This window comes from Balaenoptera acutorostrata, chromosome 11, assembly GCF_949987535.1.
Source record: "Balaenoptera acutorostrata chromosome 11, mBalAcu1.1, whole genome shotgun sequence".
Lineage (NCBI taxonomy): Eukaryota > Metazoa > Chordata > Mammalia > Artiodactyla > Balaenopteridae > Balaenoptera > Balaenoptera acutorostrata.
Window position 1 is genome coordinate 21,151,242 of NC_080074.1, and position 24,720 is coordinate 21,175,961.

The window sequence follows — 24,720 nt, forward strand, 5'->3', positions numbered from 1 at the left end:
GCTCACGCCAAGGAGTACTTCCTAGAACTTCTGCTGCCAGTGTACTTGTCCCCACGGCGAGCCACAGCCACCCCCCGCCTCTGCAGGAGACCCTCCAACACTAGCAGGTAGGTCTGGTTCCATCTCCCCTGGGGTCACTGCTCCTTCCGCTGGGTCCCAATGTGCACAGTACTTTATGTGTGCCCTCCAAGAGTGGAGTCTCTGTTTTCCCCAGGCTTGTCGAAGTCCTGCAATCGATTCCCACTAGGCTTCAAAGTCTGATTCTCTAGGAATTCCTCCTCCTGTTGCCGGACGCCTAGGTTGGGAAGCCTGACGTGGGGCTGAGAACCTTCACTCCAGTGGGTGGACTTCTGTGGTATAAGTGTTCTCCAGTCTGTGAGTCACCCACCCACCAGTTATGGGATTTGATTTTACTGTGATTGCACCCCTCCTACCGTCTCACTGTGGCTTCTCCTTTGTCTTTGGATGTGGGGTATCTTTTTTGGTGAGTTCCAGTGTCTTCCTGTCGATGATTGTCCAGCAGCTAGTTGTGATTCTGGTGTTCTCACAAGAGGGAGTGAGAGCATGTCCTTCTACTCTGCCATCTTGGTTCCTCCTATATTTTATTCTATTAATGTGATATATTACATTTAAAAATTTGTGTATGTTGAACCAATTTTGCATTCCAGGGATAAATCCCACTTGGTTGTAGTGTACAGTTGTTCTGATGTGTTCTTGAATTTAGTTTGCTAATATTTTCAGAATTTTTGCATCTATATTCATCAGGGATATTGGTCCAAAGTTATCTTTTCTTATAGTATCCTTATCTGGTTTTGGTATCAGGGTAATGTTGGCTTTGCAGATTGAGTTTGGTAGTGTTCCCTCCTCTTCAATTTTTTTAAGCATTTGAGAAGGACTGGTATTAATTCTTCTTTAATTGTTAGAAAATTCACCAGTGAAGCTGTCTGGTTCTAGGGTTTTCTGTGCTGGGAGGCTTTTGATTACTGATTCAATCTCTTTCCTCATTATTGGTCTTTTCAGATTTTCTATTTCTTGCTGATTCAGTCTTGGTAGGTTGTCTGTTTCTAGAAATTTATCCATTTCCTCAGGTTATCTAATTTGTTGGCATATAATTGTTCATAGCTTCTTATCCTATTTATTTCTGTAGTATCAGTTGTAATGTCTCCTCTTTCATTTCTAATTTTGAGTCCTCTTTTTTCTTAGTCTAGTTAAAGGTTTGTCAATTATGTTTATCTTTTCAAAAAACCCAGCTCTTGGTTTCATTGATCTCTATTGTTTTTCTGGTCTCTATTTCATTTATTTCCACTCTGATCTTTATTATTTCCTTCCTTCTGCTAACTTTGGGCTTAAATTGTTCTTCTTTTTCTAGTTCCTTGAGGTGTAAAGTTAGAGTGTTTGAGATCTTTCTAATTTCTTAATATATGCATTAATTTATATAAACTTTCCTCTTAGAACTGTTTCTGCTGTATTCCATAAGTTTTGATATGTTGTGTTTCCATTTTCATTTGTTTTGAGATAATTTCCCTTTTGATTTCTTCTTTGATCCGTTGGTTGTTCAGAAATGTGTTTAGTTTCCACATGTTTTTATGTTTTACAGCTTTCTTCTTGTTGTAGATTTCTAGTTTCATACCACTGTGGTCAGAAAATATAGTATGATTTCAATCGTCTTATATTTGCTAAGATTTATTTTGTATCCTATCATATGATCTATCCTAGAGAATGTTCTATGTGCATTTGAGAAGAATGTGTATTCTGTTGCTATTGGATGGAATGTTCCGTATATGTCTGTTTAGTCCGTTTGGTTTAAAGTATGCCTCAATTCCGATGTTTGCTTGTTAATTTTCTGTGTGGATTATTTATCTGTCACTCACAGTGGGACACTGAAGTCCCCTACTATTATTGTATTGTTGTCTGTTTCTCCCTTGAGATCTGTTAATATAGTTGACCTTTGAACAACATGGAGGTTAGGGCCCCAACCATCTGCACAGTTAAGGTCCACATATAACCTTACAGTCGGCCCTTTATTTAAGTGGCTCCACATCCATGGATTCAGTCAACCACAGATTATGTTGTACTGCAGTATGTATTTATTGAAAAATATCCACATATAAGTGAATCTGTGCAGCTTGAACCTGTTGTTCAAGGGTCAACTATTTTTGCCTAATATATTTAAGAGTCAACTGTATTTGCTTAATATATTTAGGTGCTCTGACGTTGGGGGCAAATATATTTATGATTATTATATCTTCTTGGTGTATTGACCTCATTTATTATTATATAATGAATTTATTTGTCTCTTCTTTCTTGCTGTTTTTGGCTTGAAGCCTATTTTGTCTGATATAAGTATGGGTACCTCCCCTTTCTTTTGGTTTCCACTTACCTGAAATATCTTTTTCCATTCCTTGACTTTGAGCTTATGTTTGTCTTTAGAGCTGAAATGTGTCTCCGAAAGGCAGCATATAGTTGGGTCTTTTTTCAAAAATTTATTTTATTGAAGTATAACTGGTCTACAGTTTGTGTTAATTTCTGCTATACAGCAAAGTGATTCAGTTATACATATATATACATTCTTTTTCATATTCTTTTCCATCATGGTTTATCTCAGGATATTGAATATAGTTCCCTGTGCTATACAGTAGGACCTTGTTGTTTATCCATTCTATATGTAATAGTTTTCATCTGCTAATCCCAAACTCCCAATCCATCCCTCCCCCAACCCCATACCCCTTGGCAACCACAAGTCTGTTTCTGTTTCGTAGGTAAGTTCATTTGTGTCATATTTTGGATTCCACATATAAATGATATCATATGGTATTTGTCTTTCTCTTTCTGTCTTATTTCAGTTAGTATGATAATCTCTAGGTCCATCCATGTTGCAAAAATGGTATTATTTCATTCTTTTTTTATGGCTGAGTAGTATTTCATTGTATGTATGTACCACATCTTCTTTATCCAGTCATCTGTCAGTGGACATTTAGGTTGTTTCCATGTCTTGGATATTATGGATTGTGCTACTATGAACATAGGGGGTGCATGTATCTTTTTGAATTATAATTTTGTCCCATTATATGCCCAGGAGTGGGATTGCTGGATCATATGGCAACTCTAGTTTTTTGAGGAACTTCCATATTGTCTTCCATAGTGGTTGCACCAATTTACATTCTCACCAACAGAAGGAAAGTTCCTTTTTCTCCACACCCTCTCCAACATTTATTATTTGTAGACTTTTTGATGATGGCCATTTTGACCAGTGTGAGGTGGTACCTCATTGTACTTTTGATGTGCATTTCTCTAATAATTAGCGATGTTGAGCATCTTTTCATGTGCCTCTTGGCCATCTGTATGTCCTCTTTGGAGAAATGTCTATTTAGGTCTTCTGCCCATTTTTCGATTGGGTTATTGTTTCTTTGTTATTGAGTTGTACAAGCTGTTTGTATATTTTGGAAATTAAGCCCTTGTCAGTCACATCATTTGCAAATATTTTCTCCCAGTCCGTAGGTTGTCTTTTTGTTTTGCTTATGGTTTCCTTTGCTGTGCAAAAGCTTATAAGTTTGAATAGGTCCCATCTGTGTATTTTTGCTATTTCTATTGCCTTGGGAGACTGAGTCGGGTCTTGTTTTTTTAATTCATCCAGCCACTCTGTGCCTTTGTATTGGTGAGTTCAATCCATTTACGTTTACATTTAGAGTGATTATTGATATGTAATGACTTACTACTGCCATCTTATCTTTTGCCTTCTGGTTGTTTTATATCTATATTGTTCCTTTTCCCCTGTGTTTCTGCCTACCTCTGTAAGTTGGTGGTTTTTCCATGGTGATATGCTCAGTCTATCCCTTTTGTATGTTTGTTGAATCAACTCTAGACTTTTGCTTTGAGGTTACCAATAAGCTTACATACAACATCTCATAGATAAAATAGTCCATTTTATGCTGATAGCACCTTATCTTCATTTGCCTACAAAGGCTCCACCCTTTTACATTTTTGATGTCACAATTTACCTCTTTCTATGCTGTGCATTTGTTAACAGATTATAGTAGCTATAGTTATTTTTAATGATCTTTTCCTTTAACCTTTATAGTATAGGTAAGTGGTTAATATACCATTCTAATACAGAGTTACCATTTTGTGATTGTTTATTTTTCACCTTTATTGTTGTTGTATATTTTCATATGTTTTTATGTCACTGATTAGTGTCTTTTCATCTCAGCTTGAAGAAATTCTTTCAACATTTCTTTCAAGGCAAGTCTAATGGTGAACTCCCTTAGCTTTTGTTTGGGAAAGCCTTTATTTCTCCTTCATAGCTGAAGGATAACTTTGCTGGATAAAGCATTCTTGGCTGTCAATTTTTAATCTTTCAGCACTTCGAATATGTCATTCTACTCTCTCCTGGACTGTAGAATTTCTGCTGAGAAATTCACTGACAGCCTAATTGGGGTTCCTTTGAAGGTTAGTTTTTTCCCCTAGCTGCCTTTAAGTTCATTATAATGTGTGATGGTTTCATTAATGTGCTTGGAGAAGGTCTTTTTGCATTGAGGTAATAGGGTGTTGTGGTAGCTTTGTGGACTTGTATGTCCCATTTCTTCTCCAGGTTTGGGAAGTTCCCAGTTAATATTTTTTAAATAAACTCTCTGCCTTTTCTCTCTCTTTTTCTTTGGGCACACCAATTATTCTTATATTTGTCTTTCTGATCGAATCTGATAGTTCTTATAGGGTCTTTTCATTTTTTAAAAATGTAATTTCTCTGTCTTCTTCTGACTGAATTATTTCTATATTCCTACACTCCAAGTCATTTATTCCTTCTTCCATCTGGTCTGTCTTATTACCTGTGATCTCTGTTGCATTCTTCATCTCATTCATCAGCTCCAGAATTTGTTTGGTCTCTTACAATTTCAATCTCTTTGGTAAAGAACTCCTTCTGTTCATTAATTTTATTCCTGAGTTCACTGAATTGCCTTCCCGTGTTTTCTTGTAGCTCAATGAATTTCTTCATAACATCTATTTTGAATTCTTTATCACTTCGAGTGCAACATTATTTTTCTTTACGTAACACTGTATTTCCTTGGTTTTTCAGTGTTTGACCATATGCACTTCTGCTTTCACATTTGAAGTAACAGACACCTTCCCCAGTTAAGAATTTATAGTTACTTTGCTTCTTTCAATAGGTTATAAGCCTAGTAACTTTTATTGTATGCCAGACATATAGAAGCTCTAGATCAAGGGTCAGCAAACTACAGCCTGAAGGCCAAATCTGAATAGCTCTCTGCTTTGTTTCTGTTCTTTTTTTAAACCCACCTGAGAGCTAAGAATGGTTTTTACATTTTAAGTAGTTATATAAATACTTATACAACCATTTAAAATATAATAGCCTCAATCTTGCCTCTTGGCCCCCCAAAGCCTAAAGTATTTACTACTAGCCCTTTAAGAACAAGTTATTAATCTCCGCTCTGAGTGTTCTTTTCCAGCAGAAAATGTTCCTCATGTTGCTCTTAGGCAGCTAAAGAAGGAGAGGATCACTTCAATGTGGTCACGTATTAAGCCAGGCTGGTAATGGGGTACAGTAAATTTGTAAAGCTCAGTCCACCTCTCTGGCTGTGACTGAGAACGTGGTGGGCCTTTATCTTGGCCCTGAAAGACCACGAGAGGCTCAGTGCTGTCCTTGGGGAGGTTTTACAGTTAGTTCCTTAGCCTCTTGCCCATCACATCTTCAAAATATTACATTATTAGAGATGAAGAATGGCTTTAAATAAGATAAAATTTCAACTCAACAGTAAGCTAGAATAATCCAAAATTGTTTGCACATAACAACACAGTTTCAAAATATATAAAGTAAAAGTTGACAGAACTAGAAGGAGCATAAGATAAAATCCCAAGGTTGACTGTGGACTTAACACCCTTTTCTTAGTAACTAATAGATAAAATAGACAAAGTTTAATAGGACATATAAGATTTGAACACAATTAAACAACCTTGCCAATTGATTGATAGACACAGAACATTATACTCAACAACTGCAGAACACACTTGAAGCACTTATCTAAATAGTCAATATGCAGGGCATAAAGCAAATCTCAACATATATTAATAGCCTAAAATAACACAGAGTATCCTTTGACCACAGTAGAATTAGAAGAAAAAAAAGTTTGATGCCGGTTGGAGACAAGATGCTGGACTAGAAGAACTTGAGCTTGCCTCCTCTCATGAAACCACCAAAATCACAACTAACTGCTGAACAACCATTGACGAAAAAGACTGGAACCTATGAAAAAAGATATTCTACATCCAAAGGCAAAGAAGACACCACAACAAGACGGTAGGAGGGGTGCATTCATGATACAATCAAATTCCATACCCGTCAGATGAGTGACCCACAAACTGGAAAATAATTATATCACAGAGGTTCTCCCACAGGAGTAAGAGTTATAAGCCCCAAGTCAGACTCCCCAGTCTGGGGGTCTGGCATCAGGAGGAGGAGCCCCCAGAGCATTTGGCTTTGAAGGCCAGTGGGGCTAGATTGCAGGAACTCTTCAGGGGAAATAGAAACTCCACTCTTGGAGGGTGCACAGAAGGTCTTGTGTGCACTGGGACCAAGAAAAAAAAGCAGTGACTTCATAGGCACCTGGGCCAGACCTACCTGCTGGTCTTGGAGGGTCTCCTGGGGTGGTGGGGGTGGCTGTGGCTCACTGTAGTGACAAGGACACTGGTGGTGGAGGTAAAAGGGAGTATTCATTGGCATGAGTGCTGCAATGCCTCAGGCCAAACAAACAACCAACAGGGCGGAAACACAGCCCCACCCATCAGCAGACAGGCTGCTTAAAGTCTTCCTGAGCACACAGCCACCTCTAAACACACCCCTAGACATGGCCCTGCCCAACAGAGGGACAAGACCCAGCTCCACCCACTAGTAGGCAGGAACCAGTCCCTCCCACCAGGAAGTCTGCACAAGCCTCTTAGACCAGCCTCACCCACCAGGAGACAGACACCAGAAAAAAGGAATTACAATCCTGCAGCCTGCAGAATGGAGACCACAAACACAGAAAGTCAGACAAAATGAGACAGCAAAGAAATATGTTTCAGACGAAGGAAAAAGATAGATAAAACCCCAGAAGAACAACTAAGTGAAGTGGAGCTAGATAGATAGGCAATGTACCCAAAAAAGAATTCAAAGTAATGATTGATGATTGATAGTAAATGTGATCCAAGATCTCAGAAAAAGAATGGAGGCATAGACCGAGAAGATACAAGAAATGTTTAACAAAGAGCTAGAGGCTATAAAGAGCAAACAGAGTTGAACAATACAATAACTGAAATGAAAAATACACTAGAAGGAATCAACAGCAGAATAAGTGAGGCAAAAGAACGGATAAGTGAGCTGGAAGACAGAATGGTGGAAATCACTGCCATGGAGCAGAATAAAGAAAAATGAGTGAAAAGAAATGAAGACAGTATAAGAGACCTCTGGGACAACATTGAATGCACCAACGTTCGCATAATAGGGGTCCCAGAAGGAGAAGAGAGAGAAAGGGCCTGAGAAAATGTTTGAAGAGATAATAGCTGAAAACTTCCTAATAGGGGAAAGGAAACAGTCACCCAAGTCCAGAAAGTGCAGAGGGGCCCATACAGGATACAACCAAGGAGGAACATGCACACAGTAATCAAACTGACAAAAATTACAGACAAAGAGAAAATATTAAAGGCAACAAGGGAAAAGCAACAAATAACATACAAGGGAATCCCCATAAGGTTATCAGCTGATTTCTCAGCAAAAACTGTGCAGGCCAGAAGGGAGTGGCATGATATATTTAAAGTGATGAAAGGGAAGAACCTACAGCCAAGAGTACTCTACCCAGCAAGGCTCTCATTCAAAAGCTTTACAGGCAAGCAAAAGCCAAGAGAATTCAGCACCACCAACCCAGCTTTACAGCAGATGCTAAAGGAATTTCTCTAGGTGGAAAGAAAAGGCCACAACTAGAAACAAGAAAATTACAAATGGGAAAGCTCACCAGTAAAGGCAAACATACAGTAAAGGTAGGAAACCATCTAAATACAAATAGGATATCAAAACCAGCAACTGTGAGAAAAGGAGTGTACAGATGCAGGATATTGGAAATGTATTTGAAATGTACAGACCAGGAACTTAAAACAATCTTGTATATATATAGACTGCTATATCAAAACCTCATGGGAACCGCAAACTGAAAATCTTCAATAGATACACACACAAAAAAGAAAAAGCATTCCAAACACAACACTAAAGACAGTCGTCAAACCACAAGAGAAGAAAACAAAAGAGGAAGGGAAGAAAAAAAGACCTACAAAAACAAATCCAAAATAATTAACAAAATGGCAATAAGAACATACATATTGGTAACTACCTTAAATGTGCCAAACAAAACACATAGACTGGCTGGCTGGATACAAAAACAAGACCCGTATATATGCTGTCTACAAGAGACCCAATTCAGATCTATGGACACATATAGACTGAAACTGAGAGGATGGAGAAAGGTATAACATGCAAATGTTAATCAGAAGAAAGCTGGAGTAGCAATACTCATACCAGACAAATTAGACTTTTTAAAATAAAGACTGCTATAAGAGGCAAGGAAGGACACTACATAATGATCAAGAGATCAATCCAAGAAGAAGATATAACAATTGTATACATGTGCCCAACACAGGAGCATAAGGCAAATGCCAACAGCCATAAAAGGAGAAATGGACGGTAACACAATAACAGTGGGGGACTTTAACACCCCACTTACATCAATGGACAGATCATCCAGACAGAAAATCAATAAGTAAACACAGGCCTTAAATGACATATTAGACCAGATGGACTTAATTGATATTTATAGAGCATTTCATCTGAAGGCAGGATACACATTCTTTTTGAGTGTACATGGAACATTCTCCAGGATAGATCACATGCTGGGCCATAAAGCAAGTCTTGGTAAATTAAAGAAAATTGAAATCATATCAAGCATCTTTTCTGACCACAACACTATGAGATTAGAAATCAACTACAAGGAAAAAAAAAAAAAACTGTAAGAAGCCAATGACAGAGGGATAGCTAGAAAATCCTCAAATATTTTGATATTAAGCAACACATTTCTAAAAAAACCCCACAGGTCAAAAATAAACTACAATGGCAATTAGCAAATGCCTTGATGATGAAAATATAGCATATCAAAACTTATAGGATACAGCTGTGAAGCAGTATTCATAGAGAAAATCATAGTTCTAAATGCCTAAATTAGAAAAAGAAGAAAAGTAGAAAATCAGTGATTTAAGCTTCCATCTGAAGATGTTTGGAAAAGAGAAAATTAGGCCCAAAGAAAGAATAAGGCAGGAAATAAGAGCAGAAATAAATGAAAAAATTAATAAACCTCTAGCCAGATTGTTAAAGGAAAAAAAGAGAAAAGCACAAACTATGAAAGTATAAATGAAAGAGAACATCACTACAGACCTTATGTACATTAAAAGTTAATAAGAGTATTATAAACAACTTTATTCCACTAAATGTGAAAATTTAGATGAAACAGATAAGTTTCTTGAAAAACACAACTAAACCGCAGACTACTGAGATGGTTACTTGAAGAAATAGAAAATCTGAATAGTCATATATCTATTAACTAAATTAAATCTATAATTAGAAACTTTCCTACCAAAGACATTCCAGGTCCAGCTGACAAATGATTCATATCCAGAATATATAAATAACTTCTAAAATCACTAAGAAAGAGAAACAGAACAGAATCATGGGCCTGAATGGGAATTCACGAAAGAGGATACCCAAATGACCAGAAGCATATGAAAAGGTATTCAGCATTTTAAGTTGCCATGAAATTTCAAATTAAAACAATGATGAGGTACTACTACATACGAACCAGAATGGCCAAAATTTAAAAAGACTGACACTAACAAGTTTTAGTGAGTATGTGGAATAACTGAAGCTCTTATATTGCTAGTTGGAGTTTTGAAAACTGTTTGCAGGTGTCTACTGAAGATCCACAAATGCATACATTATGATGGCCACTCCACTGGTAACTCCACTCTTGCATAAATTCCCAACAGAAATACATACAAATGTTAACCAAAACACATGTACCAAAATGTTCATAGCAATATTGTTTGTAAGAACCCAAACCTAGAAACAACTCACAGATCTATCACCAGTAGAATGGATGGGTAAATAGTGGTGAATTCCTGTTTTCAGGGGTCTAGAAGATCTGCAGACTCACAAACTAGTTCATCCACTGGCACACTGATGCCTGCACATCCACAAGTAAGTTTGCCTCTTTTTTTTTTTTTTTGACTCAAGTTTGACAGAGGCTTTGATTCTTATTAAAATGCAACTATCTAGCTCATTAATCCTTAGCAGTGCTCAGAAGTCCATTTCATGATATGAGAAAGGATTGAGGGATTGGTGGGGGGAGGGGAGAAAGATAGAATGGAAAGTATCTGGGATTGGAAATGAAAAAAAACTACATGTGACTAAGGAAAGATGGAGGTGGGTAGCAAAGACAAACTCGCTTGTTTCATAATTTCGCTTCAGGTACACATTCTACGAATACTATACAAAAATGAAAACGAAATTTTACCTGTAGCAACATGGAAGAATCTTATAAATACGATATTGAATGGAATAAGCCATTTACAATGTATAATTCCATTTCTATAGAGATTTTTAAAAAAAGGCAAAATTAGAAGTCAGGAAAGTGGTTGGGGAGGGAGTTATAACTGGGAGAGGAAACAAGGGAGCCTTCTTTGATACTGATAATATCCTATTTCTTGATGTAGCTCACAGGATGACAAACATTTTCTGTAAAGAGCCAGATAGTAAATATTCCAGGCTTTGTGGGGCCATAAAGTCTCTGTCACAACTAATCAGCTCTGCTGCTGTAGTGCAAAAGTAACTACAGATAATATGTAGAGGCCTGGAGACGAGATGGCAGAGTAGAAGGACTTGAGCTCACCTCCTCTCATGAAGACACCAAAATCACAGCTAACTGCTGAACAATCATCAACAAAAAAGACACAATACCACCAAAAAAGATATTCTACACCCAAAGACAAAGAAGAAGCCACAACAAGACTGTAGGAGGGGCACTTTCATGATATAGTCAAATCCCATACCTGCTGGGTGGGTGACCCACAAACTGGAAAATAATTATATCACAGGGGTTCTCCTATAGGAGTGAGAGTTCTGAGCCCTATGTCAAGCTCTGCAGCCTAGGGGTCTGGCATCGGGAGGAGGAGCCCTCAGAGCATTTGACTTTGAAAGCCAGCAGGGCTTGAGTGAAGGAGCTCCACAGGAGTGGGGGAAACAGAGACTCCACTCTTGGAGGGTGCACACAATGTTTCACGTGCACTAAGACCCAGGGCAAAGCAGTGACTCCATACGAGCCTGGGCCAGACCTACCTGTGGGTCTTGGAGGGTCTCCTGGGGAGGCGGGGGTCAGCTGTGGCTCACTGGGGGGGCAAGGACACTGGTGGCAGATGCTTTTTGGCACTGAGACCTGGCCCCACCGAACAGCCTGCAGGCTCCAGTGCTGGGATGCCTCAGGCCAAACAAACAACCAGCAGGGTGGGAACACACACAGCCCCACCCATCAGCAGACAGGCTGCCTAAAGCCTGAGCAAAGCAGTCAGTGTGATACACCACATCGACAAATTGAAGAATAAAAACCATATGATCATCTCCGTAGATGCAGAAAAAGCTTTTGACAAAATTCAACACCCATTTATGATAAAAACTCTCCAAAAAGTGGGCATAGAGGGAATGTACCTCAATATTATAAAGGCCATACATGACAAACCCACAGCTAACATCATACTCAACAGTGAAAAGCTGAAAGCATTTTCTCTAAGATCAGGAACAAGACAAGGATGTCCACTCTTGCTTTTATTCAACATAGTTTTGGAAGTCCTAGACAATGGCAATCAGAGAAGAAAAAGAAATAAAAGGAATCCAAATTGGAAAAGAAGAAGTAAAACTATCACTGTTTGCAGATGACATGATACTATACATAGAAAATCCTAAAGATGCTTCCAGAATAGTACTAGAGCTCATCAATGAATTTGGTAAGGTTGCAGGATACAAAGTTAATACACAGAAATCTGTTGCATTTCTATACACTAACAATCTGAAAGATCAGAAAGAGAAATTAAGGAAACAATCCCATTTATCATCACATCAAAAAGAATAAAATACCTAGGAATAAACCTACCTAAGGAGGCAAAAGACCTGTGCTCTGAAAACTATAAGATGCTGATGAAAGAAAATGAAGATGACACAAACAGATAGAAAAATATACCATGTTCTTGGACTAGAAGAATCAATATTGTCAAAATGACTATACTATCCAAGGCAACCTACAGATTCAATGCAATCCTTATTAAATTACCAATGGCATTTTTCACAGAACTAGAACAAAAATATTTTAAATTTGTATGGAAACAGAAAAGACCCTGAATAGCCAAAGCAATCCTGAGAAAAGAAAATGGAACTGGAGGATTCAGGCTCCCTGACTTCAGACTATACTACAAGGCTACAGTCATCAAAACAGGTGGCACTGGCACAAAAACAGAAATATAGATCAATGGAACAGGATAGAAAGCCCAGGAATAAACCCATGCACCTATGGTCAATTAATCTATGGCAAAGGAGGCAAGAATATACAGTGGAGAAAAGACAGTCTCTTCAATAAGTGGTGCTGGGAAAACTGGACAGCTACATGTAAAAGAATAAAACTAGAACATTTTCTAACACTATAAACAAAAATAAACTCAAAATGGATTAAAGACCTAAATGTAAGACCAGGTACTATAAACCTCTTAGAGGAAAACATATGCAGAACACTCTTTGACATAAATTGCAGCAAGATCTTTTTCGATCTACCTCCTAGAGTAATGAAAATGAAAACAAAAATAAACAACTGGGACCTAATTAAACTTAAAAGCTTTCGCACAGCACAGGAAACCATAAACAAAATGAAAAGACAACCCTTAATGGGAGAAAATATTTGCAAACAAAGTGACCTACAAGGGATTAGTCGCCAAAATATACAAATAGCTCATGGAACTGAATATCAAAACAAAAAAAAACAACCCAATCAAAAAATGGGCAGAAGATCTAAATAGACATTTCTCCAAAGAAGACATACAGATGGCCAACAGGCACATGAAAAGACTCTCAACATCGCTATTTATTAGAGAAATGCAGATCAAAACTACAATGAGGAATCACCTCACACTGGTCAGAATGACCATCATCAAATAGTCTACAAACAATAAGTGCTGGAGAGGGTGTGGAGAAAAGGGAACCCTCCTGGGAATGTAAATTTGTACAGCCACTATGAAGAACAGTACGGAGGTTCCTTAAAAAACTAAAAATAGAACTACATATGATCCAGCAATCCTGGGCATATATCTGGAGAAAACCATAATTCAAAAAGATACATGCACCCCAATGTTCATTGCAGCACTATATACAATGGCCAAGACATGGAAGCAACCTAAATGTCCATCAACAGAGGAATGGATAAAGAAGATGTGGTACATATATACAATGGAATATTACTCGGCCATAAAAAAGAATGAAATAATGCCATCTGCAGCAACATGATAGACCCAGAGAATATTGTGCTTAGTGAAATAAGTCAGACAGAGAAAGACAAGGGCTATATGATATCACAAGTGGAATCTAAAAAGATGATACAAATGAACTTATTTCCTAAACAGAAAGAGACTCACAGACTTCAAAAACAAACTTATGGTTACCAAAGGGGAAAGGTGGGGAGGAGGGATAAATTAGGAGTTTGGGATTCACATATACACAGTACTATATATGAAATAGATAATCAACAAGGACCTACTGTATAGCACAGGGAACTCTACTCAGTATTCTGTAATAATCTATATGGGAAAAGAATCTGAAAAAGAATGGATATATGTATTTGTATAACTGAACCACTTTGCTGTACACCCGAAACTAACACAACATTGTAAATCAACTGTACTCTAATATAAGATAAAAATTAAATTTAAAAAGTAACTATAGATAATGTGTAAATAAATGGGTATTGCTGTGTTCCAATAGAATGTTATTTACAAAGCCAGGGAGTGGACTGGCTTTGGGTCTGAGGGCAGTAGTGTGTTAACCCCTCACCTGCATAGACTGGTTACATTTGTGCATAAAGTTGTGAATATTTATTGATCTGTACACTTGTGATTTATATGCTTTTCTCACTATATATTCTACTTCAGTGAATACATTTTAAAAAATATAACAAAGCAGGAAACTCATTAAGAAAATAACAATAACAATAAGAATAGAAGCAAGCAGTTAGGATTCACTGGTCTGCTTGTAACACTGCTACTGAGATTTGTTTCTTGCTGCAAAGATACTGGAGTATTTGGAGCACTACCAGTTCTTTTCATGCACTCTATATACCAACATTATTGTTCATTTCCTTCTTTATGGGAGGAGAATTCATTAAGAGACCTCCAAGTGGTTAGTTCTCTTAATGAATTCCCTTTATTAAGTGTTATTATTAATGCCAAAATTGATTTCTTCTCCAAGTTATATCATCATTCTGCCATTCTATAATTGAAACTCTGAAAACATTGGTAGGTACTTAGGACATAAGCGATCTAAGAAACATTAAGTATCAACTCTACTACTGCTTTAATTTTCAGATTTGCCCAGAAAGAACTTCTTTCAGAAGTAATGTATCTTGCCCATCCCTACCCCCACTTTCACCCCAGTGTTACATAGCTTAAACATAATTAGAAAAAAAGAGAAAAGCTATCCACACTCAGTGTATCTGCTAAGGGATTTTGTTAAGCTTTTCTCCCCTGGAAGATAAGAAGAATAGAAAAATAATAATAATGACATGGATAACAAATATCAAGTACATACTACGAGCCAGGCATTGTTCTAAGCCCTTTCCATGTGTTAATTTATTTAATCCACATAAGAGTGCTCCGAAGTGGTTACTATTTTTATCCCCATTATAGATAAGAGGAAAGTGAGACAAAGAGATTAAGTAATTGCCCAAGGTTTCACAGTTAATAAGTGAGGGGCTGGGATTTGAACTCAGGTAATCTGTTTCTAAAGCTCATGCTCTCAGATACACGCGAAAATAAATAGCTTGGATTTGATTATAGAGAAATCAGATTCCGTCAATATAAGTGTAGCATAGCTTAAGCATTCCCAGCTTCCTGCCACCCCCTCAAGAGAAATGGCTGTCCCCAGTCTACCCCCTACTGACTCATACTGCAGCATCTATGCCACTTTATTGCACTTACCTTTTATATCTCTGACTTTCCCCCACTGTGCACTCTTTCAGAGCTGGGACTGTGTCTGATTCCTCCTTGTATCTCTAGTGCCAAACATAATGTCTGCCTGGACATAACATGGCTCAAAAGATGTCTGCTGGATACAAACTACTATATATAAAATAGATAAACAACAAGGTCCTACTGTATAGCACAGGGAACTATATTAAATATCTTATAATAAACTATAATAGAAAGGAATATGAAAAAGAATGTTTATATTCTTTTATGTATATATGTATAACTGAATCACTTTGCCATACACCTGAAACTAACACAACATTGTAAATTAACTATACTTCAATAAAAAAAAAACAAACATGTCTGCTGAATGAATGAATCAATCACACCATGAGTGATCAATCCTTTTTCTTTGGTTCACCAAGTTTTCAGCTCATTTTTTTTCTGGTCATGTATTACAAGGGACAGGACACAATGTCATGAAGAATGTGAAGTGACTTGGCACTATTTCTGTCAATAAAGCTTCTTAAAGCAAGAACACCCTTCCTCTGCATTTAGCTCAAGAATCCCCCCATGCTGCTAGCCTCGATGATAATGGTGTACGTCTAGTTAAAGGTAGCTAGAATTTACGTTTATCATTAATAGGATAAAACAGACAACAAGGTCCTACTCGATAGCACAGGGAACCATATTCAATATCCTATGATAAACCATAATGGAAAAGAATATGAAAAAGAATGATAACTGAGTCATTTTGCTGTACAGCAGAAATTAACACAACATTGTAAATTAACTATACTTCAATACAATTTTTAAAAATCAGATGAAATAGGCTATTTTCATACTCATTTCTAAGTATTCGTCGAAAAGTCCGTAGGCGTTCATCGGCTGAAGGTTGTAGTCCTTTTCCCACTGTGGGAAACTTAGTTTCCTTTCAGGTCCACGTTCTTGTCGCACTTTCCTTCTAGTCCACCAATTCTGAATTAACCTGCACGACAAGATCAATTTATTAAAAAAAAATATATATGTATATAGCTGTTCATAAGACTTACGTAATAAGAAATAGAGTTAGACTATAGAACAATAGTTTAAAAAATTTAGGACAGGCTGCCAAGGAAATGAAGCCTTGGATTAGAAAGGAAATAACAATGGAGGCTACACTTCAAGCATTTGTACTTGCAGGTGAACAGAATGATTGATGAACTTATTTTAATCATTCACGAAACTGTCTCTCGTCCAGGGTTACCTCGGAGGGTTGGGCAGAGGACTGAGAACATTGATAACCTGATCCCCCAGTACAAAGGCAACCCACAGGCCTCTGAGGAGAAGATGGTTTTGCCTAGCTGGCTTAGTTGAGGACCCGTGAGCAGTCTTACCATGGGGTGCTGACCTGCATACTCTGACTCGAGGGCCCTAGAAGGTCTGAAAACCCACAAAGGTTTCCTCCTCTCCCGGCATAGAGAAGCCCGCCGGTCCACAACTGGATCTGCTTGCTTTGGGGTTGAGTTTTTGACAGAGGCTCTGATTCCCCATAAAATGCATCTCACACTGGTGAGGTTAGTACATTAATCCTTGGCAGTGCTCAGAAGTGCATCTTACGATACGGAACAGGGTTGAAGAAATCGGGGCGGGGGCGTCAGGTTTGTGTGCTGTAGGGGGCAAGGAGAAAGCTGAGGGGTATCTGAGAGTAGCAATGCCAAAGCAAAAACAAATGTGAAATAAATAAGGGGATGGGTATCAAAGACAATTCTGCCTACTTCACAATTTTGCTCTATGTCCATATTAGTAGAAGATAAATATAGTTCCCTGATGTCTATGACATTTTGATAAGTTATGGATGATACTTTAAAAGAGAATATAATGCTTCTAATTTTTAAATTTTATGCTTTATTTTTTTAAAGTTTTATAGAAAACATCAACACTTGGAAGAAGTTTTCTAAAAATAAATCTAAGAAGAGAAAATTACTGGCATTGGTTCTGACGGGGAGCTAAGAGATAACTTTTCTAAGTGAACCAAGTTCCAGATAATTTTTCTGGCTGAGTGGTCTTCCCTGAAATCTGGAATTCTCTATGGAGACACTTGAGCTGACATGGAAACCTGTAGGTGTAGAATTAAAGCAGAAAAAGAAGTGCTGCTGATTTATGTCCCTTTAAAACTTAACTGACCAGAACTGAGCAAACACAGCCAAATTCAAGGTTATCCTTACAAAGGTGATGCAGGTTTTTGCCCATTGCCATCATAAACTGTTATCATCAGGTAATGATGTTTTTACTAGTTAGGATATGCTTACTTAGAAATACTCCAGTTTCTTTTTTGAATCATTTTTTTAGGTCTTCTTTCCATGAGTTCCTTTTCTGTACAGTCTGAATTTAACGAAGTTTAAAGAAATTACCATTTCTGATTTATTGCAGGGGTTGGGGAGTAGAGACCTCGTTAATGTGTCATCATCATTTAAAGCAGCTTGGAAGCAGGTATCCAATTATTTAGGGGCCCACAGAGACTTTTTAAAGAATATTCACTTTTGTTTATGCGATTTGTGCTAAATCTTCCAAAAGAGCCAATGTTTATTATTTTCATGATTTGTCTTTGAATATCTAAGCATGAAGACTTAGCTCCAGGTATACACACGGGCTTAACTGCTGAGTCTGCATTGCTTATCTTACTTGCCACACCTAGAAAAGCCAATGAGACATGCTGCCTCTCAAGTATAGATATCTAAGGTACTTACGGGTAGCCAAGTTCCATGAAATTATTCCAGGTCTGCTTTAGCACCATTATAATACCCATTTGCATACAGAGATCAATAAGGCATCCACTAGGGTGGCACTGCGAGGTAAGCAAACACAGAAATTCAAGAATCAATGGACAGGAAGAAAGGCTGTCTGGTTTCTAATCTGCACAAAGTTGCCCTAAGCCTGTTTAACACAAGTCTGTAGGAAACAAGGAATGATGGGAGAATACAGACCTCTTCTAGTCTCCACCTGTTTATCAGCCTCAAGTAGGCACCTGGGTGTCCTGTGAATCTTCAACACACACAGAAAAACAAACCATTAGCATCCTGTAGCCTTCAGTGAATATTATATTCAGATTAGCACATCCTCCAGTGAAAATTACTGGTGCAGTAAGGAACAGGTCTCAGGGAATTAGGAAAACTCTCTGGAACTGGCATAATGGCAGCTTCTGGAATTCTCTGGGGGATATTTCTCTCCTGACCCTTCTGTCTGGCTGCTGACCACAGAGGCCAGTTCTTGCTGCCTGCTGTGACTTTTAACATTTTCTGCTGAATATCAAGTGGCTGTTGTGTAAGCAGCAGGTTGGGTTTAAACACTTCAGATCTTTTTGAATATTAGTGATGCCGTGTTTTTTATTTTTTAAAACTAAACTATTTGGCTAGACTTCCATACTGAAGTAGCTAGAAACTGCGGAGGGGCTTCTCATCCATTTCACTAAAACCCAATACTTGGCTCTTCCCTGGTTCTCGTCTCCTCAGACACGCTTCCTGGTGTAATGAAATGCATGGTACCTGGACGTTCCAAATCCTCAGAACTGCTGGATTCAGAAGCTACCCAGTCTCCTTCGGCATCCTACGTCAGCCCCCTTTCCTGGCTGAACGTCCTTCCCTCCTCTGTGAGGTCAGGGATCTGGGACACACTGCCTGCTGTCCTCCCCCTGATGCCACCTGCTTTTATAGGTGTGAGATCCAGAGGCCTGAGTCAGGTACAGATGGAGCCCGCAAGTTTTACCTTCACCCTTCACGAGTGCAAACTATTTTCTTCTACTCAACAAGAAAAGGTACGAGGGACTTTGATGGAGACCATTCCCCAGAATGGGAAGGGAAAGGAAAGGAAGAGACCGATCTCCTCTTTATACACTTTATAAAAATCACCCTAAAGGCTGGCCTCTCTGTCACCCTGGTCAGTGACCTCTGTGCGCTCTGTCCCTGGCCGGGGGAGGTGTGGAGAGAATGGGTTCTCACCTTCCGAGGAAGAATGCGATGTAAAACGTGGAGCTGTTCAGATTGACAAACTGAAAAAGAAACATTTTCAGGGTGAAGCTGTTCTCCCACTCGGACTCAGTGCGAGGCTGTTCTGTGGACACAAGGGGAGCAGAGTTTGAGAGGCTGCGTCTGGCCCCTTCTCAACTGCCTCTGGCCAGCTCCCCAGACGCACAGGGTGGGAGCAGAGGCTTCCTAAGGAGGCTGCAGGAGACCCCAGCTTGCCTGCAGATGACATGAGACGGAATGGACCATCCGTGGGCTCCTCAAGCTCCCAGAACAGCCCCAGCAAGGGTTTGGTGGGAAGTGACTGCTAACTTGTCTGAGGGCAGGGAATATCGTTTGTTCCACTGTTCCAGGATGCCCAGAGAGCCTGGAGGAGAGGCCAAGCTGAAGGGGCCGCACTCCCGGCCCTGGCTCCTTGCAGGAGCCTTTCCTTTTGCTCTTAGTTTCCACCTGTGGGGTGGGGCCTGTGTGGGGTCAGGTCCCCCCCATCTCCTAATAACTCCTTGGTCTCAACTTCTATTTCTGGTGTGATGTGAGGTGCTACTGGGAGACAGGGAGTCAGACCCCCCATCTCAGAATGAGCATCTGACCCCGTTACCTGTCACCCTCATCCACCATCATTTTCATTCTCAAGGACAAGTACCGAGGAGGTGACCTCATCTTTAGAGCTTTTATTGTATACCAGCATCTTTGTCTTACAATTTCCTGACCTCAGTCAGGCACCAATTCTCATCTCCTTGTATTTCAATTTCGATACAGCAAATGCTCTTTGGACATTGTGATACAAACCAAAAATATGGATCAATCCTCCAACCTGAAATCTCATGTCAAATGCACTTATCCTTCCCTAGAAGTTGCATCCTCACCTCAAACGTCAATGAAAATGCATTTAATGCAATAGCACTTTCTGTTTCCACATTCCCTGAGTTTCTAATTGCTCATTTACCATTTCACCCCATCAATTCCTTTCCCACAAATTATAGCTCAAAATGCTTCCCAGGAGTATATCTGAGAAGGGAGGGGAGAAAGAATGAGAATCAGATTTAAAATGGTTTAAATGCCAATTTCAGAACAAGGCCATACTGCTGTTGAGGGAAGAAATGACAAAGGATGCTTCAAGGGCTTTAGCTTTACTTCACTTCTGCTAATGAACTCTTGGTTACACAGGAAGGTCTCCTAGCTCATCAGCCAGCTGGGTGGGTTCCCAGGTGGCCCAACCACAGATTGACCATGGCTGTTATCTCCACAGGCATCTTTTCCAGCCTGGATCAAGGTCCCCTCTGGACACAGTCTATCAATGGGCAGTTACCTCTTCTGTGGACATAAACTTCTATCTTTTTGGGCAAAGAGTGGCGGTGACAGAAGATTTCAATGAATTTAAAGGAGATATGCCAAGTGCCTAGCTCTGTATCTGGCACATAGAAGGGCTCAAAAAGTGGCATCTTTTATTATAATGATTATTATAAGTAAAAACACTTTTGTGATTTTTTTCTCCCTTTGGCAAGCTACATATGGGAATGTGCTAAAACAGGTTTTGTGTGGGAGCATGTAATTTTCTCAAACTGCATAGAGTAAAATGACTAATAGCTCATTAATGAAATTGGGACAATTCCTCTATCTTGAAAATGTAGTAAATGTGCAGCTTATAGCTGGTTACCAGATTGTTCTGGTGCTTTACAGAGTCAGAGAAATGTTCCTAGGGATGACTTGTCCAGATGAATGTCATTTCCACAAATGTCAGTGATGGTTATCCTGTCTACATAAAAGACTCCCAGTCTTCAAAGCAACTAACTTTGCTGTGATTTTATATGCCATTAAAACTTGCTGTGTTTTTAATTAAATAAAAATTGTAGGCAACAGCAAATGAACACTTTTCTAAATGATTATAGGTACTTCATACACATGTACTTTTGTAAGAGAAAACCTACTTTAAATTATATTAGCTCATGAAAGATAATGTCTAAATGCTTTAAAGCTTTAGGTAGGAAAGAGTCTCTCAATTCCTAGACATATTTAACATGTCCTGTTGAGGGCAAAGAAAAAATTGTTGTATGCAATTCAAAATAAAGGGAATATTTGTTTTCAGCAGTGTTTCAGAAATGAATCTTTGAGAAGGTATTTTTCAGACCACAATACTGTACTGTGAAATAAAGAGGGTTCCACTTACCTAAATTTGTCAGCAGCAGTGCAACTTTTTCATAGAGCTGTAAAATAAATTTAATATATTTCACAAACTGTAGATGTTCTAAAATCTGTAATTATGAAGTAAATAGGTAATTAAGTCATAAATGAAAATAATTTAACCATCCACTGCTCAAACAATGAAAACATCATCAACAATTGTGTCCTTTCAGGACAAGAAAGAATTGTACAAGGTCCCATTTTAATATTTTAAAAATCTCACTTCTTGTTTTGGGGTGAATAATTCTGTAACAACAGGCCAGCTGCCACTAATTATCAGCTTGCTAAGGGATGCTGGGCAAGTCACAACATTCCTGGGCCTCCTCAATGTAAAATCTCTAAGCATCCTCAATGTAAAAATGTAAAATCTCCTCAATGTAAAATCTCTAAGACTGCTTCTGATAAGAGTCTGTAATCCTATTGTTTTTATGGGCTGATTTTCTAGATTATAGCATTCCTAAACACCAAAGTGATCAAACATTATTGGGAACTGCCAAACTTACAGTACTCTGCTTTTCTATTAGTGAATTAGATGCATCCCTAACTCACCCAGCCATCTGGTAAATGGAGGGTCCTAATAGGATGGAAGGGGTGTGTGTCCCTGTGCTTGTGTGTGTGTATGGAAGTACAGGGGGTACAGTTAAGGGCAAACCCAGCTCTAGGAGATTCCTTAGGGAGGGTATAAATTGAAAAAGAAAAGAGCAAGTGCTTTCTCTAAAATGAAAGATGATAAATGAAAACGAAAAAGAAAACTAGTCAAATGGATTTGAACAATATGAAAATTAAGATCACATTTAGACTAAAGTAGTGAAATTTCACTGGTTAAAATTCCCCAGGCTGGAATAACAGCTTTACCAGCCAGCAAGCTGTAGGCCTTGGGCATGTTACCTCACCTCTTCTTTAGACCATCGTATTCCTTACATGTGGTTGAGAATGGGTATTGGACACACTCATCTTGAGGTCCTTCCTAACTTTTGAATTCTCTTACCCCAGATTTCTTCTAACTACAGAAATAGTCTAAATACTCAGATTGTATGACTCTAAACTTTCAGCAAAGACTGTGGTTTGTTATATTAAGATATAAATAATTCACATGGCCACAGTATCAAATTTTGTTTATAGAAATCTCAGACTCTTGGAGTCCAATGTTAAAACAGATTGTAATTTTCAATAAGAAATCTTGTGTTATAGATGAGTCATACATCTCAATTGTATCATAAAAATAAAATACTGGTTAACAACATATTAGGACAGATATTCTAATCAAAATTATTTTAATATTACAAAGGCATGGTATTAGTAAAGTTACTTACATAATTATCAAGGAAAATTAAATTCAACTGGTGAGACAACCTTTCTCAAAAATATAATTTTTGATTACCTAGTTCATCCTTTAATCTTTCATGTTGATGTACGTTTGTTAAAGCGCCTCGCTTTGCACACTTGTCTCAAAGGCCTTGAGAGCTGGTGACATGCCATCGTTATTTTTGTTTGGAAACTGAAAAAATTGGAACTTAAAAAAGGAACAGCACAGGAGTTGAAATATAATTATTATTAACCTTTTGAAAAGTAAAGTGTATGAAGACACTGGGATTCATGGCATCTGTGAACATTTTATCTTGATGATACAATGAGATGGATAGTGAGACTTTGAGCAGGATGCAACAGAAAAGAGCACATAAACAAAGGGACTGATAGCCAGCAAGAGAGCTTCACATGAGTGGTTTCTGGAAAAGGCCTGATTTCTCATTAGCCAGTTGAGACAGAAAGCACGGAGAGTTTGTTCTGATAAGAGTAGTAGAAGATCTAAGTTTCCAAACTGGATGCCACAAATGGTTACTGTTAGAATCTTTATCTAACAGCAAGCTTTCTGATCCTAAGGATATGTCCAAAAGAAGCTATGAGCACTTCTAATTTTATCTTGTCCACCTGATCAATGTATGTGGGTTTGTTCTGATGCAAGCCATATTTTCTGGTTTAGTTCTTTTTGGAACAAGTCATTGTGGTTTTCACTGTTTACAGATTATAATGAAATGTCAGATTTATTTTGGTATGGCTGAATAAAAAGGATGGTAATAACTTTTAATGTCTTCCTTTATTGGCATATATAGCTTGAGACCACTATATTGAGATGTTCTTTGGTCGCTAGTGAAGCAGAATAAAATTGAAAGAGCCTGACAAGGAGGAGTGAGAAAATCTATCTATTCACTCTGTCTTTGAAATATTTATTTTTCAAGACATGGAATAAAACGAAAACCCCGTAACTAGTCACTAAGAGGCATAATAGTTTGTTAGGATCCAGAATACTTTTGTAAAATAATATGAGCTTTATTTTTTTTTAAATACCCATAAAAGTAAACACACATTGTCAAATCCAGAAAATAGGCATTCCTTATAGATCTTTTTCAGTTAGGATTGGAAGAAAGTCAGAAATAGGATATATGAGCTATAATAATTATTTGAAAGTTAGAGGCTTTAATGAACATAAATTAAATACCAATCTAGCTCTCAAGATTTTTATATTCAGTTAATGAAAAAGTATTCATGATTAATGTCCAAATGATTTTTCTTTTTGCAAGACCAGTATGGCCAAAATTTTAAGTAATTGAAAACAATTTATATAGCTATAAAAACTATATTATTGAATCATAAAAATGTCTTAAATTGAGTCATTTCAGCAGTCATTAATAGTTTAGTTCTGAATTGGTCAAAGCTATGTTATAGTCATTAGTCTGTCGTTTGTCCTTTATTCAATATTTGCTTTTTAAGGACTTAAAATATTTTAAAATATATTTTAACGAAGAGCTTTCCCAGCTATATTACACACTTGGTTGCCTTCATAATGGAACCTGCAAAGCTTCAGGGCATAAGACAGGATTGTAAAGGTGTGTGCTGGATGAGGATGTCCTCAGAGATGGCCGAGGAGGGTAAGGCAATTGGTGACTGCACAAAAGGGTCCTGGATGATGCTGGTTTTAGAGCGTGTATGCTTTTTATTTTCTTTCCTTCCCCTTGTTATGGCTTGTCATTTTCTGACCTTGTCAGTATTCTTGCCTTAGTAACCTTCTGTTATTTTAGTTTGATGTTGGCTGAGAAATCAGAACACTAAATGTGTTCACATTGTATCTAAAAATAAAGAAAGAAAAGAAAAGAAACCTTAAGGGCATTCCTAAGAATGATACATGTCAGCTTTAGTGTGTGGGCTTGGTCATCCATTTTGGTGACTCAGAAACCCT

General features: G+C 38.1%; 1 protein-coding gene across 12 annotated transcripts in view; it reads right to left on the bottom strand.

Annotated features, from left to right (window-relative positions):
* Positions 1–24,720, bottom strand: part of ANO4 (anoctamin 4) — a 450,211-nt gene that overhangs the window by 36,184 nt on the left and 389,307 nt on the right. For 11 of the 12 annotated variants that reach the window (XM_057556948.1, XM_057556947.1, XM_057556949.1 and 8 more), the window contains 5 exons: positions 21,472–21,508; positions 19,281–19,392; positions 18,270–18,327; positions 18,033–18,130; positions 16,149–16,291 (listed from right to left, as the gene is read on the bottom strand). In XM_057556948.1, coding sequence (XP_057412931.1) covers positions 16,149–16,291; positions 18,033–18,130; positions 18,270–18,327; positions 19,281–19,392; positions 21,472–21,508 — 448 coding nt within the window. Of the gene's footprint in view, positions 1–991; positions 1,633–16,148; positions 16,292–18,032; positions 18,131–18,269; positions 18,328–19,280; positions 19,393–21,471; positions 21,509–24,720 lie in introns of those variants that run through there. The other variant, XM_057556954.1, reaches the window with a different exon arrangement.